The 18,629-nt window shown below is 39.9% G+C and overlaps 1 protein-coding gene across 11 annotated transcripts in view; it reads right to left on the reverse strand.

Annotated features, from left to right (window-relative positions):
- Nucleotides 1-18,629, reverse strand: part of CPEB3 (cytoplasmic polyadenylation element binding protein 3) — a 195,719-nt gene that overhangs the window by 154,432 nt on the left and 22,658 nt on the right. For 7 of the 11 annotated variants that reach the window (XM_058697163.1, XM_058697157.1, XM_058697162.1 and 4 more), the window contains one exon: nucleotides 7,640-8,649. In XM_058697163.1, coding sequence (XP_058553146.1) covers nucleotides 7,640-8,638 — 999 coding nt within the window. In that variant the 5' untranslated portion in view covers nucleotides 8,639-8,649. Of the gene's footprint in view, nucleotides 1-7,639; nucleotides 8,650-8,874; nucleotides 8,989-11,409; nucleotides 11,560-18,629 lie in introns of those variants that run through there. The other 4 variants (XM_058697160.1, XM_058697158.1, XM_058697161.1 and 1 more) reach the window with 3 other exon arrangements.

Here is an 18,629-nt window from a genome sequence, read left to right on the forward strand (position 1 = left end):
TTTAAAAAATTTAAAAAAAAAAGATAGTCTTTGGCTCTTTACCTCTCTGCTTTCCAATCTCACATTCCTCAAATGAATGAATGACTGAATGGACCTGCTGCAACCTACTGTGTCAACCTCTTAGATCAAAGAATTCTCTTCTTAATATGTCTAAGTGCTATTGTCAAAATTATTCTGACCCTCATTCTGGTCAGTTGTAGTATTAATAACAATTTGAGAAGGAACAAAACAGATGACCATGACAGGATAAATTAACTCTAGAAGAATGAGTTGATTAACAGTGAGGAGGTAAAGAAAAATTTAACTTGTAAGATGCAAGCTAGTGTTCCCATGCATTGGCTCCCAAAACCTTTTATGTCAAAACAAGAACTCTGCTTGCTTTTTGACATACCAAACCTACAAAGAGAGTCATATCCCAGAAACTATCAGATGTCCTTAAACCTGGGAACACAAATGATATTTTCTATTTTTACAAATTGAAGATGTCCTTTGTGACATTATATACATTAACCTATTTCCATACCCTATGGACATAATCCTACCACCTTGTAGAGAAATGGTATAAGGGCAAATCTGTCTCAAAAATGTTAAGTATACTATATTGTAGGGAAAAAAAACTATAGCACCTCGTGTTTAAATGTTTATTCATTCATTTGGGGGGCCTGGGTGGCTCCGTCGTTTAAGAGTCTGACTTCAGCTTAGGTATGATCTTATGGCTTGTGAGTTCGAGCCCCATGTTGGGTTCTGTGCTGACAGCTCAGAGCTTGGAGTCTGCTTCAGATTCTGTCTCTGTCTCTCTCTGCCCCTCCCGTGCTCGCACTCTGTCTCTCTCTCTCTCTCTCTCTCTCAAAAATAAACATTAAAAGTAATAGTAACAGGGGCACCAGGGTGGCTCAGTCGGTTAAGTGTCCAACTTCAGCTCAGGTCATGATCTCAAGATTTGTGGGTTCAAGCCCTGCGTCAGGTTCTGTGCTGACAGCTCAGAGCCTGGAGCCTGATTCTGATTCTGTGTCTCCCTCTCTCTTTGCTCCTCCCCCCTGCTCACACTCTGTCTCTCTCTCAAAAATAAACATTTTTTTAAAAATTAGAAAATAATAACAACAAATATTTATTCATTCATTTAATGAGTAGCTACTGTCAGGTGCTTGTGAACTTCCAGACACTGGTCCTTTGATGGCACTGACCATTTAGTTAGTTGCACTGAGTTACCAAAGAAAGGGAATTTTTTTTTTCCTCTTGTACTTGATCTTGACTTTGAAATAAGTTTGAATGCCTAACAAATGAAGATATTTGGCTGTACAACAGTTTTATGCATACAAAATCAGTACACAATGTTTCCTTCCCTCCATGTGTATTAATTCTATGATCACCTAAAAATGATATAAAGGCTGTTTGGTGCCCATTTCTGTTTTTCTCCTCTGAAGTATCCCAATAAGGATTCATATTATGTATTTGTTATTTCTAAGAATTATATAATAAAGCTTCTGGGGAAAGAAAAGTAGGCTGGATTCCAAGATACTAATTTATTGTATTATTTTCATTCAGTAGTACCTTTCTATTTCACATTAAGTCAAAATGCAAAAGTAAAATGGTTTCATATTAAGAAATTTACATGCTCAGCATCTGTAAAGAACACTAAAGGATATGAAAACTAAATGTAATAGAACCAAAACATAACAGAACCCCCACAGATCAAGCCATTTACAAGGAATACGGACCAGCTGTAGGAAATCCCTTGTTAGGCTGGCTACTACAGCAAGCATGATGATCTCTCCAGGAAAGCCCCTTTGCAGTGCTGGTTATATTCCCCAACTCCCAAGATCCAAACTTGGGGCTGTATACTGAATTCTATCTCTGACAATCACATGGACTCCTACAGAGAGCCAGGCAAGGTCTTCGGGAAAGCGGTAATAAGAAGCTTCAAATTGGAGCCTTTATTGCTCCAAAACTACCAAAATCAACATTGCTGGCAGTTGGGAAATTACAAGTGTAGGCATTTCTCCCAACCCCAATTAAAATGTTCACAGAGCGAGAAAAAGTCTTATGCTTGCATTGGTGAGTCAGCCATAAGCAGAAGCAGGTAGTTACAAAAAGCAGGTAGTTACAAAAAACAGGTAGTTACTACCTTTCTAGGTCAGGCAGTCACCATAATATACAAAGAGCCTTTCACTGCTCTTCCATCCCTGCCAGACACATTTTTCCAGCCCTTCTCCATTTCCAGATGCCATCAACTACTGTTTAACTCTGGACTACTGATTATCAACAATATTTCCTCTATTAAACTCTAACTGACTATAATTAGAGGTAGTTAGGCAGACATCTAAGAGCCATACCAGTACCTAATTTTCTGAAAACTTTGTACACATTCTCTGAAAGCAAACCCAGAAGATGGGTGCTCTCTCTCCATTTTTGCTGACTGGTAAAAAGAATCATTGGCTAAATGATGTGACCCAATCACCAATGACAGAGCTGTGGCTTCAACCAGTGTCTTTCTCATTCCAAGCTTCATGGGTTGTCCACTACTCTATGCTCCTCTCCATTTCTCTCCTCAATAAAATCCACAAGACTTAATCAAACTTTTCATATTGTAAAAAACAAAGCCATAATCTTCTGACACTTGCAGATCAAAACACTACAAAACCCACCTGAGCAATGACAAGTTCCAAATGGACAAGGATTACACCTTATATAGCCCTTGAAAAAAGCAAAATAGGCCAACCAGTGGAGAAAGCTATTTAAGCAGAAAATTGTATCTTATAGAGTATCTAAAAACATTACATTTCTGAAGGCATACTTTTGTATCAACTCACTGCAAGGTCATAAAAAGTTTAAAGCTAACTACTTTTCAACACTGAAAAGCAATTTTGAAGTATACTGTTTATATTATCAGATTAATGTTTTCAGTAGCATTAGAAAACCTTCTAATATTTCCTAACCAACCTGTCTTTTAAATAGAATATAGATAATGTAGCTTTGTTGGCATTCACAGTAACCATGCCATAATAGGCTCTGAAACAGTTTGTGGGGTTGGGTGGACCTTAAGTGGTTTTGCATTAAAGCAGTATTTAAGAAACCATCAACCGAAGAGTCTCCAGTTTTAAATCTAGGTCATACTAACCTTAGTCAAAAGCAAGCATAAACTAGACAATTTATATTACTTCCTAAAAAGATGGCTTGTGAAATAAAAAGGAGCATTGACTTGAAAAATATTAATGTTTCCTAAAAATTATAAATAAGCATACTTATTTTTAAAAATAATCTATATTCCCATTAATTCACATAAGGAATTTTTCCTCTGTTATAGATAACCCACTAGCAAAATTAACACTATATTTAGTTAGACTTACATCAAAAAATAAAAAGTCTTTCAATTTGGAGGGAAGAGGAGAGGAATAAAAACAGAGATGCAGAAAGAAAACAAAATATGATTTGAAATTTTCCCCCCCAAAAATACAATATTCAAAAATACATAAATTAAGTAAATAAATAATAGAGGGAAATACTGACTACTGTTGCAAAAAAGTGGTAGTAAATATATGACACCATATTTTTCTTCCTCCATTTCCATCAATACAAATTTTTTAAAAGCACTATTTCTAGGGTATATCATAAGGTCAAGTACAGATTCAGCCCAGTCTCCTGCCTCTACACTGCACTGTTAACTGATGTCCTGGAGCTATTATACCCAAGATATTAAGAGTGGAGACTGGCTCTGGAGGCACACTGCCTGGGTTCAAATCCCACCTCTGAGAGTTATTGGCGGTGTGACTGTGAGCAAATGAAGTAAATGTACTAACTTTCAATTTCTCTGTCAAGTATAATGAGGATTATAACAGTCCTGAACCTCAAAGGAGTTCTAATGAGAAACTATACCTAAACTGTTTAGCACAGGGCCTGGCCTGTAAGTAAATGGTGGGTCACCATATTGTTACAGTAACCAGAGGGTACCTTCAGACAGAAAAAAAGATCAAACGATGTTGTATAGAAGTTTACAGTTATTCAGATTGCTCTGTATGAGAAATCAGTAATCCATACTATGAAAAGATCATGCAGAACTCCTGGTCACCGTTACAATAACAGTAACTGTAGCCCAACATTTATGTGATACTTTACTATGAGCCAACCACTGTGCTAATGCAGTTGCTCTTTTGAACTCATATGAAGCAAGGAATTATTATTCCCATTTTATAGATAAAGGTATTGAGGGTCAAAATGTCTGCATAATTTGCTCAAGATTACAAGGCAAGTGACTGGCAGGGTTAAGATTTTGAAACCTAAGCAATCTGCCTCCAAAGCCTACTTCTGATACAAACTACCCACCCAAACTTGGGCAAGGAATTTCACATATTGGGATTTCAATTTCCTCCTCTGGAAAATAAACAGAATGGTAGAATAGGTATTCTTAAAAGTCCCTTCTAAACTTCTCTGGACAAAAATCCACATTCACTACATATAGAAAACATCTCTGCTTTAGTCCTTTTACAGTCCCAAGCTTCTCTGTCTCATATAAATACAGAATGATGCATATTTAGAATTCCCCCAGTGGAGTGCCTCACTGTTCCTGAGCCAGTTAGCGGAAAGTACATGATGCCAAGAGGCATCAGCCAGACAGAGAGCCTCACTAGATAGTTCCATAACTAAGTCCCTTTAAATGGAGCCCAAAGCGAACCTGACTTAAAATTAATTCTACCTGACAGCACTAATGCTACAGGGAAGTTAAGGACACACATCAACAAAATTAGCCAAACCTTTAGACTAGAGCTATGTCACTATACCGCTCAGGACCTCAGTTTCCTTATTTACAGGAATGAAACGGCTTTTAGATACAAGTAAACCCAAAGGAAGAAGCCACCCCAACTCAGGGAAACCAATCGACTTTGTTAGAATTGAGGGAAGGGGGTAAGGAACATCTAGTTTGGAAAACCACATTCAAATACAGTTATTGCTTTTATAATATAAACCACAGAAGAAAGCTCCGGGAAAAAAAAAAAAAATCTATTGTGTTGGTTGGCAAAAGAGGGTGAAGCAGCACTGAGGGGATATGGATTTCAAAAATACATATTAAGATACATTACAATAGATCACTGTTGCAAGCCCCTTTTAGCTGAGAGTCTGTAAAATAAAGTTTCTAGGACTACTTAAGATATTTTCTCCCTTGGGGCGCCTGGGTGGCTCAGTCGGCTGGGCATTCGACTTCGGCCCAGGTCATGATCTCACAGTTCATGGGTTCGAGCCCCATCAGGTTCTGTGCTGACAGCTCAGAGCCCGGAGCCTGCTTTAAATTATGTGTCTCCCTCTCTCTCTGTCTCTCAAAAATAAACACTGAAAAAAAAATTTTTTTTAAAGATATTTTCTCCCTTTCACAGAAAAATGATTTAAATAAATGCACAGACATATAAAATTCTAAACACAAAACTCAAGGTGTTTTTAGTTTTTTTAAACATATGTGATATACTTAAGTCTTGTAATATTCCAACCCAAAACCAAAGAACAACCAGGTTACTCCTAATTTGGTTCTACTATTGCTTCAAAATACTGAAGCTCCATTTTAAGTAAGACAAAGAAGGGAGACATAAAGTCAAATCTTTTGGCCGTCTTTGCCTACTCAACAGCACCACTACGGATGAAAAGACAAACCAAAGTCAAACCAGTCTGTCTGGCTCTCATTAGCATAGCCTGTAAATGGCTGGCAATCCATACACTACTTGTCATGAGTAGTGTCATGAGTTTGAGGGAAATTTTATGGATTTAATCTCTACCCAGTCCTCATTTCCAGAGACAATTATCAAAAGCTAGTTGTATTCATATTCAACTCTTAGAAAAAGATAAATGATGTCTACACCATCAGCTCTCACCCCTAAACGTTTCTATCATATTTCAGGTTAACTTCTAAGACTGGACTTGGATAGGGAGTGACAGAGGAACTGTTAGAAAAAGGGCTCTCCTACCAAATGCGGCCTCCCTGTTCTATCCCCTCACCGCAAAAATAAGCACATAGAGAAATTCCAGAAAGCAGATTCCTCCTTTTCTTTACCAAACTAATCCCATCTCGCAGTGTCTCTTCATTTTATTAAAACAAACTTTAGAACAATGGAAAGAAATACACCTTAATATCAAAATCCTCCATGCCTAAAGGACCTCGGTGAAAATTTGTCAAGATCCTCTCTCATGAAAAACTCTCATACACACAACTTTCATGAACCCCCTTGAACTGTCAAGGTTAAAAATCCTTGCTCTGGCCTAGAGAATCATGTGCTTCTCAATAACCCTATCTCCTCCTTCATGGATGGGAGCCACCCCAAACATCACATCTGAAACGTAAAGAACAAAATGAAGGCTCCAATTGCACCTGATGCTTTCTACCTCTGTCAAATGTCGGTTCTGCCATTTTTCAGCAATGCTCAAAGCATTTGTTTCATTTCCTTGACCACCCAAATTGGGTCTTGTCCAAAGCCCTCCTCTCTCCTTCCTTTCTTCTTTTCTTTAACTGAGCCTAGAAGCTTATAGCCAAATCAATTTGTAAATGAAGGATAAATGTTTGCCTGAGAACAAAAGCTCCCAGTGAACACTCACCCTCACCACCCCTTTTCCAACTCAAGATGTTCAGGACACTGCCAACTAACTGATGTGGTCGTGGGCTGGATTAGAAAACAAGAACAGAATAAGGACACTCCATTCAACCTTTTTGTCTGGGGCATTTCCTGGGTTTTTCACTGGTATTTAACACCAAGACACAAGGCTCATTTTTCATTAAAGTTGCAAGACTTTCACTCTGCCCAGTTTCAAATGGTGTAATTGATCTGCATTGTCTTCTTAAATAACCCAACTGAAGGACACTGCAGCTTTAAATATTTCAGTGCTAGCTAGCAAATAGACTCCATTGCAATATGGCTCTGAAGGTCGCGTCCTATTGTCTCTTTGCTCTAGAAAAACAATGTCTAAGTCTTTCTTCTAGGTAACATCGGAAGAGTTACCCCTAGAATTTCCATTCTCCCAACTGGGTCCCTGGAGGAGTTCGCGAGTTTATTGGAATCTCACACTCATAATTTTCCCGGCAGGGGCAATATGCTGATTGCTATTAATGATGCCAGCACCTTAGCGAGACATAAACACATGTGTTCACATTAGTTTAATTGAGCATATGCAACTGTCTGAAATAGCACCACTCAAGGGCTGTTAACCTCTTTAAGAGTAGGCCCAGGGTAGTTTAGGAGTGGATGGCTTTCAGGCGGCACTCTGAACCCAGGTTGCATAACCTGAAATGTGTAGCTACTTAAAATGACAGGAATCTCAGTCTACTCATCCTGGGACCATGCCAGCACCTTGCACCTTTACTTGTAAAATAAGGTCAAAATAAGAGGCACACGCACGGTGAAGGAAAAAATAAACCAAAAGAAAAAGGCCCTTTTCTATCTTATCAGGGCGCTTAAACAGGATTCCTCAAGCAGTCACAATGTTCCCCCACCCTTGTCCCCGGAACTAGAGCAGCCCCGGTGAAATGGAGGCTTTGGAAGGGGAGAAGGGAGCTGGACATCGATGCCTTTTTTTAAAGAACAAAAATCAGTGGACGATTAAATGGCAGGGAAGAAGGGGCAAAGAAGCGGGGTAGAAGGTGTGTGCAGGTGCAATGGAGCATTACCTGAAATGGCAACAGATTGTTACCATTATCCGTCCGGAAAGCGTTATCCTCCATCCAGGACTTGGAGGTGAGCGGGGCCGCGCGGGGGAACTTGGGCGGCGCGATCACATTGCTGGAGAAGGGCTTTTTGAGCGGCGAGATGGGGTTGAGCGGTGAGGGCACCCCGACACCCACGCCCACGCCCACGCCGACCGCCCGGCGAGGGTCCCGGCCAGCCGGCAGGCCGCCCCACGGGTTGGATGGCGCGCTCCAGGCGGCGTTCACACTCTGGTGCGTGTTCCAGCTGGACGAGGCGGACGAAGCGGCGGCTGCGGCTGCGGCGGCTACTGCAGCCGAGGACGAGGACGGCTTGCTGGTCATGATGGGCTGGTGGCCGTACGCCGCGGCAGCACTTCTCTGCGTGTAGGGCGCCTGGCTGGGGCTGGCGGGCGAGCGGCGCTGCTGCGGGGGTTGTGCCTGCGGGGGCTGCGCGGGTTGCGCGGGCTGCGGCGCCGGCGGCGGCGGCTGCTGGTGGTGCTGGGTCTGCGCCAGGCCGATCTGCGGAGAGAAAGTGCCTCCGAAGACTGGGTTGACGTGGTGCGGGAAGTTCTGGAAGAGCATGGTCCCGTTGACTGGGGTGATCCCCTGGAAGAAGCTGTCCTCCACCGCGTTCGTGGTGCCCGTGGACCAGGTGCTGCCGAAGGACGGCGACAGCGACGCGCCCGGCGCCGCGGGCTCCTGCGGCGGCGGCGGCTGCTGAGGGGGCTGGTGGAAACTCAAGCCCGGCAGGAGCGGCGATTCCATCTGCATCTTGTCAGGACCGTTGGGGGCCGGCGGGGCCGCGGCGGGACTGAGGGCCGGCACTGCGCTACTGTCCTCCGGCTTGGGGGTCTCTGAGGAGAGGGGCGTGGACGGGGCTTCGGCTGCGCTGGGTTCGGGCTGGGGCTGCTGCTGCTGCTGCCGCTGCTGCTGGGGCTGGGGCTGGGTTTTGCTTTTGTCCATCAGTAAATCATCCTGCATGGTTTGCGCAGCTGAAACGGGAAAAAAAGAGAGACGCGTTATTGTTAATGTGATCGTTAATGCCCCTCGCTAAAGCGGGCGGGTGTTTTACTTGCGAAAATCCAGTGCCACCGCTACTAGCCAATTGCAATGCAAATCCATAATCTCCCATTTAGAAGAACAGGTCGGGCTGGGAATGGGGGCGGGAGGGGGGGGCTCGTGCAAGGTCTCTAAAAATACTGTGAGAGCGTCTTCACCCTTTCTGATGTCTTGGTTCCTTTTCTGTATTAGTGAGAGATGTGCTTATAAGACAGAAAGACAGCAATTTCGCCACGTCTCTTTTCCCTTCACCGGAACTCAGAGCGTTCACCCTGCAATGAGAAACTGATTCTGGTTCCTGTTTTTTCCCAAGCACCACCCTCCCCCAGTTATTTGCATACGTCAATAAATACTGCTGCGTCCTTCAGCAAGGTTAAAAAGACACCGCACACGACCCTTTCTTCCCCCTTCCCTGCTCCGCACTTTAAAGAAACAGCCGTCTTATCCCTCTTGATTAGCAAACTGCCTTCTTGCGTTGATAATTGTTTGATTTAGCAGCAGCGAACCGCGAGGGAGGAAATCCTTGGCATTTGTTAGGAGGAGGATTCAGCTGCACAATCATTCTCTGGCCTCCCAGTAGCTGCAGCTACTCCATTTTGTTAGGAGACATAAAAAACCACCGTTTTAAAAGAGGTAAAAAAAAAAAAAATCTACTGAAACGTTCGTGTTTGCTTCGTGTTACTCCAAGGATTGGAGTTTTTCTGCTTATTCTCCAATCTTCTTGTCTCCAATTCTGTCACACAAGAAATTTCTTGGCTTCTCAGTGGTTCAGGTCTCAACAGGAGCCTGAGAATTTCTGTGCAGAGTGGAGAAATGTTCTGGTTGGGTTTGAGGTCAGAGAAAGAGAGAGAGAGAGAGATAGAGAGAGACAGACTGACAGTGAGATGGGGTAGGGGCGGAGCTTTAAAAAAAAAAATCCCCCTGAGATTTAAGTAGAAAGTCAAGATACTTATGAGGTTGCCAGATTTTCATTTTTGAATCCTCCTGATGCTGCCTTGGTCACAAGACTTTGGCAAATTTAGAATCCATTCTCTTATCACTGGTATTAGCAATGAAAGATTATGGTTTGAAGACCCTGAATTATGCTAGCAAAAGCGTTAAAAATAGCATAGTACAAAGTCCCAAATTCTCATACGTTGTAATTATAGTGCATTGCCATCACTGCTTCATTTAGCCATATAAGGAGTGTATGGTATTTTCCATCTCTCATAGAAGGGCTATATTCACCTCTGCCATACAGCCTGTTTTCCCATTCAAGGATGAAAATAGTAATCACTCAAAATCAGGAGATTTCCATACACATAGTTATCACTGAGTTAGTCTGTCCTTTAGAACATATTAAGTGTTTTAAATATATGAATATTAAGTGCTGAGACTCTGAAAACAAATATTTTGAGATGTTAAAGAAGCAAATGACCAAACATACAATTATTTTTAGATGATGACTCAGTATAATTGCAACAAAGTTATTAATATATATATAATGCAGTTAATTAACTCAGATACTTGGGAAGCATCTTTCTCAGAACACTTGTGAAAGGACATTCAGATATACACAGAAGCTCTGCCTTTGGACATCCTCATGATAAATGTTATAAAATAAATGTATTGGAAAATGGAGATGCCACCACTGTTAGCCATTAAGCAAAATATTCAGATCAAGAAATGGAATTAAAAGTTCTATTTTATTAAAAAAACTATCTTTAAAATGGTTACTCATTCATTTTAAAGTTTCATACACAGTCAAAAAATAGTGGGCTGAACGAAATGCTTCATAGCCACCTTACTCTCTACTCTTTCCTCCCCTTCAACCCCCCCCATAAAAACCCAGCCCAATATACCTCACAAATTGTCAGCTACTACCAATAAAACCTACATAAGATTGATTTTATGTTTCTCAGGTCCCTTGGTCTAAAACAATGGCTTTGATCTGTATTGTAAAATACCACACAAAGAGGCAAGCAAAGCTTGGATTCACAACAGCACAAAGTTCTACCGCTGCCAAAGAAAATGGACATAGAAAGACATTTTCAGACTTGGTTTAAGCAGTGCTGCAGTAAACCATTATAATCTGGGGTCTGAGTTGCTTCCAGTGGGCTAGAATCGTCTTTACAATAGCCATATCATCATGGCTGAAATATGCATTTGATTATAATTTTAATATTCAGCTTTTCCGATGCTTGTATTGATGCTTTCTGTAATGCCTTCAGTTTAAACTACATGCTCTTGATAGAAAAATTAATGCTGTTCTATATAGCAAAAAAGCTAAAAAAGTAAGCTGGACTCAGAATATTTTATAATATACAATTAATATATTTATTGAATTAAAAATTTTTTTATCATACCACATACCAGGAACACCCATTTCTCGTCACAACACTCCTTAAAGATATAAATTTCACTTTCTGCATAAATTCATTCTGTCAAGGTCAAGACCCATCTTTAATAAATAAGACGCTTTTAAACAAAAGGAAAGCAATAGATTAAGATAACATTTACAAAGTTAACATACAGTGTCTCTCGGCAACTGCTCGTATAGTTTGTTTGGGTGTGTTTCTTTTTTTCTTTTTTCTTATTTACAGCAAAGTCCGAGAAATAGATACCTCCTTCCCCTCCCCCCACCACACACACAATAGATCTTCCTTCACATGCAATCACCCAATCTCAAGTAACAAATTCTTAGCAGCAGTTACCTTTGAGTGTCCAGTTTTTAAGGATCGATAAAATTAAAAAGTGTACAGTATTTATTTTCTTCTTTCAGGTTGATTATGTGACCGCTCTGGCAAAAGCACTTTGACAACTGTAAGAGGAGAGGGCATGCGCGCACAAGGAACTGTGGGGGCTGAAGTCCTTCACTAGGTACTCTGCCTGACTTAAGCACGTTCCGCCAAGGAAAGGAGGAAGCCTCGAAAATACTGATTCCAAGGGGAAGAGGTTGTGCTCGGATTACGTTATATTTTCCTACCAATCTGAATCACAAATTGTTGAAATGAAAAGGGAGAAAAATAAATTGGTTTGTCAACTTGATTTAGGAAGCCAGGTTAAAAGAGAAACTGAATTGAAGGACTCAAAATAAATGAACCCATCAGAGCTACCTTAAATGGTATTAGCATGGTGATGACTGGGTAGCCAGCAATAGGAACCCTATCCGAAGAAAAGAGATTTGGATGGAGAGGGCAAGGGGAGGGGAAACTACTAGGAAAAGATAAATGCTTAAAATATGACCATCCTTAAAAAGAAACATTTTAATATTACAGAATGAAAAATACCTTTATCATCATATTTATGATATTAACCATGGAGATCAGGTAAAAATAGGTTTCAGTCACAAATTTTTGACATCCACCAAGATTTCTTTGTATTTGAGTTTTCGATGAAGGCATAAATCACTTACAATTCTACTTGACATGCTCTGAATCAACTCACCTCATTATTTTACTTGTCAAAATGAAAGTTTACTTTGCATTATTCATACAATGATCAATCAAATAAAATTCAACTCTTTTAAGCTAAGACAATATTTGGTGAAATTTTAAAAAATAATTTGAAATTTAGTGTTTCATTGCCTAGGGCAGTGACTTCTTTATTCAAAACAAAAAGTAAATACAGTTTCTATTTTTCAAATCAAGATTTTTTTTGGGGGGGGGGGTATACTTTTTCTATCTTAGCCTTATGACTCCAAGGCTGGAATCTCACAGCATATTAACATCAACTTTTATTATCCATAGCTTCTGAGAGCAATAGTTCAACTACCAGTTTGCTCATGTAGGCAGAAGATATTATTTCTTTGGGATTTGGTTCAATGCCATTCACCCAAGGGGTTCAGAGTAAATGTCAGTTGATGACTATACTGATTGAACTTGGAACTAAAAATATTAAGCATCATTTCAAACTGTCTTAATTCTCTATTTCCTTTCTTCACCAATTGGAATTATAGTATTACCAGAGACTACTAATTTGTAGCATTAGTGGTCTTTGTTTCTAGTTATTTCTAAGGAAAAAAACAAAACAATTTAAGAGGAAAAAAATTATTGTGAATCAACCTGTGAAAACCTCTTTTTAAAAGAACTAAATGGCCTTCTTATTCCTACCGTGAACTTATTTTATATTCCCCATTTTTTCTATTCCTCTACTCTCCTAAAGAAAGCCTTACTTCTGCCAACATGCTGTATTTATCATTTGCATTCCAGAGTCTGTCAGGATCACTCAACGTTAATCTTATTCCTGAAGACTTCCCTAACCTACCAAACTTCTATGTTTTCAAGTACTTCAATTAAGTAAAAGAAAGTTCCCTCATAAAATCGTTATGAAGACTTATTTTAAAAAAAAAAATAGACTTTAAAATTACTAATGTCAAGATTTTATAGGTAGTAATTATTTTTTTCAAGTTTATTTATTTAGAGAGAGTGCAAGTGGGGGGGGGGAGGGGGAGAGAGGGAGAGGAAGAGGGGGAGAGAGAGAGAGAGAGAGAGAGAGAGAGAGAGAGAGAGAGAATATGAAACAGGCTCCAGGCTCTGAGCTGTCAGCACTGAGCTCAACCCAGGGCTCGAACCCATGAACCGTGTAATGATGACCTGAGCCAAAGTAGGACGCTTAACCAATGGAGTCACACAGGCGCCCCTACCCTAGGCCAGTTTTTTTTTAATATTTTAAATTTTTTATTTATTTTTGAGAGAGACAGAGTGCGAGCAGGGGAGGGGCAGAGAGAGAGGGAGACACAGAATCTGAAGCAGGCTCCAGGCTCTGAGCTGTCAGCACAGAGCCCGATGCGGGGCTCAAACTCAGGAACTGCGAGATCATGACCTGAGCCGAAGTAGGACGCTTAACCAACTGAGCCAGCCAGGCACCCCTCTAGGCCATTTTTTCATCTCACTCTGTGAGTGGCTTTCCCAACTATAACAAAAGAACCAGGCTTATCCTATTGACAGCTATATTCCCAACATCTATCACTGTGCCTAGCACATAGTAAACAGATATTCAGTAAATATTTGTTAGATTGGGATGACTGGGTGGTTCATTCCGTTAAGCATTCAACTTTGGCTCAAGTCATGATCTTGCAGTTCATGAATTCAAGCCCCACATCAGGCTCTGTCAGCCCCGCTGACAGCTCAAAGTCTGGAGCCTGCTTCGGATTCTGTGTGTGTGTGTGTGTGTGTGTGTGTGTGTGTGTGTGTGTGTGTGTCTGCCCCTCCCCCGCTCACGCTCGGTCTCTCTCTCAAAAATAAATAAAAACATTAAAATTTTTAAAAAATATTTGTTGGATTAAAGTTACATTTATGTGCAAAGGGCCAAGAATGCCAAAACAACCTAGATGGCAAAAATAATATACCTAGAGGACTTACACTACTAAATATCAAGACTTATAAAGCTATAGTAATTAGGCTACGGTTATTGGCACAAGGATAAGCAAAAGACACACGGAATAAAATAAAAAGTCCAGAAACAGATCCACATATGTATGGTCACCAGATTTATGAAAACAGTAACACTGCAGTATTGAAAGGATGTTTTTTTTCAATAAAGGATATTGCAGTCAACTGAATATCCATATGGAAAAAAAAAAAGACTTTCACCCTTGCCACACCATACACAAAAATCATTTCCAGATGGATTGTAGGCCTAAACGTAAAAGGTAAACAAGCCTTTAAAAGAACATAGGAGAATATTTTCATGAGGTTGGAGTAGGCAACAATTTTAACAGGTCACAAAACCAATAACCATAAAGGAAAAATTTAATAAACTAAACAAATTAAATTAAGAACATCTGTTTACCAAGGACAGAATTAGAGTGAAAACTCTTGGAAGGAGAGAAATATATGCAATATGTATATTTTTCAACAAAAGACTTAGAATATATAAAGGACCCTTACAAATTAATAGTAAACATCTCAAAGAAAAAGACAAGCGACTTCAACAAAAGACATTCAAATGTTCAAAGAAAGTATATGAAAAAAGTACATGATTACCTCACTAATCATCAAAGAAATACAAAATAAAACCAGAAATGCTAAAATTGGAAAAGGCAGATAATGCCATACCTTAGCACAGATGTGGGAGCAACTCAAACACTGCTGGCAGAAGTATAATTTAGTATAGCTATACAACCACATTGCAAGACTATTTAGCAGGATCTACTAAAGCAAACATTCACATACCTTAAAACCTAGCAATTCTGCCTCTGGATATATAGCCATCAGAAATGCAAACATACGTTCACCAAAAGACATGTTCAAAGCAGCATCAATCAGAAATAACCCATACCTGGAGACAACACAAATATCCATCCACAATCAAATGGATAAGTGAATTTGTGATAGATGCATATAATGGAATATCATAAGGCAAAGATAATGAATAGACTCTAATTCCATAGAACACAGATGAACTGCATGCATACAATGCTGAGTGAAAGAAGCCTAACAGGGCAAAGTACATACCATATGATTTGATTTATATAAAGTTCTAAAAAAAACCCTAATTTATGGGGGCACCTGGGTGGCTCAGTTGGTTGAGTGTCCGACTTTGGTTCAGGTCATGATCTCATGACTCATATGAGTTCCAGCCCCACATCACATCAGGCTCTGTGCTGACACCTCAGAGCCTGGAGCCTGCTTCAGATTCTGAGTCTCAGTCTCTCTCTGCCCCTTCCCAACTTGCACCGGCGCTCTCTCTCAAAAATAAATAAACGTTAAAAAAAAATTTTTTAATAAATAAATAAAAAGAATGTTAAAAACTAATTTATGGATTAGAAGTCACCATAGTAGTTACCTCTGTAGAGAAATAATGATTGGTAGAAGACATAAAAAGGACTGCAGAGATGCTGGTGATATACTGTTTTCTTGAACTGGATGTTGTTACACAGGTGTATTTATTTTGAAAATTCAGCAAACCAGACATTTATAATATAAGCACTTTTCTGTATTTTTGTTATATTTCCATTAAATTTCTAAAATTTACATATATACTTGTAAAGATTGACTATCTTCTCTAAGTTAAAGAGAAAAAAATAGCACAATATGGCCAAATAAAAAAAGGAGCCTTAAGTCTAGGTCATGGAGCTAGAGAAATAAATGGGGGACTCCCTACATGCCAGGACTGTCCCTACGGGTGCTACATGCAAAGATGAAAAAATCCAAAGTCCCTTGACTTCAAATACCTCGCAACCTAAGGAGGGAAAAGTAATTTTGGTCAACTATGGTAAATTAGATATCCTCTAGGTAACCTAGAAAGATTTTAAGATTGTTAAAGCCCAAGGCAATTTATAAGCAGGAAATCCACATCCTCTGAGTGAGGATCTATTAAGCAATTCTAGCTCAGACTAAGTTTGAGAACATAACAAGAGAAAAGGGAGCAAAAAGGGAGCCTGGTGAGCCAGATGTGGTTTGGTGGGCAATCTGGAGAGCACCTGGAGTTCTTTATGTTTCTTGCCTCTCCATTAGCTTTTGGTTCATGCATTCATCAACAATTTTATGAAAGGCCTCCTAGCTACAAAGTAGCAATTCCAGAACTTCACCTGTTTTTTTTTTATTGATCTTGTAAGAGAAAACTGAGGCCATTAGACAGTAATGCCCTCAATTTCTCAGCTGCCTAGCACCAAGACCCTCCCCCCACCCCCTTCACAAACTTATCTGTAGTCCCCTCCATACTTCCTTTCCTTCTATTTCAGAGGAAGCTGAGTTCCCCTACAGGTCCACAATTAATCACTCCACCTGTAGTCTAGAGCTTATTCCTTCTAGTTTCCTTGAGACCTAGTTCATTAGTTTATTATTCCCAACATTCTCCATCCCATTCACGACAGGGTGTTTGAAAGAAGCCCCTATATCCCAGCTATACTTTCATTTCCAGTTGATTCCCAAACTTAACTGCATGTGGCTTCTGCCCCTACCATCCTGCTAAAAAGTGCTCGTGCTACTGATCTTACTAAACTTACCAATGACCAATTGACACTTCTCAATTCTTATTTTATTTGCCATTCATCCTTCATAAAACACTTATAAGCCGAATTCTAAGATGGCCTTTCAAGATTCCAGGCCAGAAGGACAACAGGAACATTAGTCCTGTAACTGCAATTCTGCCAACAAGAATGAGCTTGAAAGCAGATTTGACAACCTAAACAGAGGACCCAGTCATGCTGCATCAGATTTCTGATCCCTAGAACCGTAAGTCATAAATAAGCTTGTGTTAAGAATTAAGCTTGAGGGGCGCCTGGGTGGCTCAGTCAGTTGAGCGGCCGACTTCGGCTCAGATCATGATCTCGCGGTCCGTGAGTTCGAGCCCCGCATCGGGCTCTGTGCTGACAGCTCAGAGCCTGGAGCCTGTTTCAGATTCTGTGTCTCCCTCTCTCTGACCCTCCCCCATTCATGCTCTGTCTCTCTCTGTCTCAAAAATAAATAAACGTTAAAAAAAAATTTTTTTTTTTTAAAAGACATTAAGCTTGAGGTAATTTGTTACACAGCAGTAGCAAACTAACTCCAGACTGTTCTGTTTTCTTTGAAGACACTGCTTTCCTGGTTCTTCGGTTCTTAAGTTTCTTCTGTCTCTTGGATACTAGATAGATCTTCCCTCAGGGTTCTCCTAATTCTACACTCTCCCTGGACAATGTTATATTCATGAACTGGGAAACAGGAGTTCACTGCTATCCAGGTTTTCAGATCAAATCTTTTTGCTAAGCTCCAAACAACTATTTAACAACTTCTCTATCTCAGGATCCTGCAGCACCTCTTCTCACACGTGCCTTTGCCTCTATTCCTGGTTTACTTATCTTTCTCCTACTTAATGGGACCACCAACCATCTAGTCACTGAAGGTAGTAATTTGGACATGGTTTTGTCTTTTCTCTTCTCACTCACTGAGGGACAAGTCCAATTGGTCACTAAAACCTATTACTTAGGCCTCCTAAATTTCTGCCTGACATCCCCTCCTCTTCATTCACGGCCAGTTTAACACTACATCTGAACTATGGCAGTATTACCCTAATGTCTCTCATCTAGTACCCTTTCAAATGTGGCCTCCACACTAAAGCCCAAGTAATCACTCAAATACAATTTTATTATGGTATGCCCCTTCCTAAAATTCTTTACTTTCCCCCTGCCAAGAGGATAAAATACAAACTTAACTCTTCTACTCTTCTTCCCAGCCATACCTAACTACTACAGGTCCCTGCACGGGCCAAGCTCTTCTACCATAATGCCTCTGCACATATTCCTTCTGCCTGAAATACCTTTCTACCTCTTGATAACCAACTCTTACTCACCCAAAAGAACCCAGTTCAAACCTCTTTGAGGCTTTCCCTTGCCATGTGAGAATTGCCCATTCCCTCCTTTATATCCCTCCATAATACAAACATACCTCTATTAAAATATTCTTCATGCTTTAGTATAATTATTTATTTGTACATCTATCCTTCCTAGAAAAGATTCAAGATCAGGACTCTATTCATCTTTGTAAGCCAGGCACTGGGCCTAAAACTTAGAGATAAAATAAAAGTTTATTAGATAAAAGTTTGTTGACCAAATCAAAGAACAAAGTTCTTTTAGCTCAATTTACAGAGGCTGAAAGCACTTATTTAACATTAGGTGAAGAGAAATTCTCTTGCCATTAAAAGTATTTCAAAAACACTAGGTTTGATGACATTATAACATTTAATGAAGATACTCCATACTAAAATTTGGTGGAGTTAATTTACTCTTTCTCCTATTACAGGACATTTAGTTTGCTTACAAATTTTCACTGTTTCAAATTGTTACATTAAGCCATATTTCTAAAGAAAAAAATTACTTGTTTGAAAGGCAGAACATTAAGGCTTTTGATACATATTAACAAATTATTTTTAAAAGGTTGAAGTTTATGGTTCCTACAGAAATTAAGTTCTAATATGAAAACAGTGCATGATTAGTGTATATAACAAAGAATAT

Source organism: Neofelis nebulosa, chromosome 13, assembly GCF_028018385.1.
Source record: "Neofelis nebulosa isolate mNeoNeb1 chromosome 13, mNeoNeb1.pri, whole genome shotgun sequence".
Taxonomy (NCBI): Eukaryota; Metazoa; Chordata; class Mammalia; order Carnivora; family Felidae; genus Neofelis; species Neofelis nebulosa.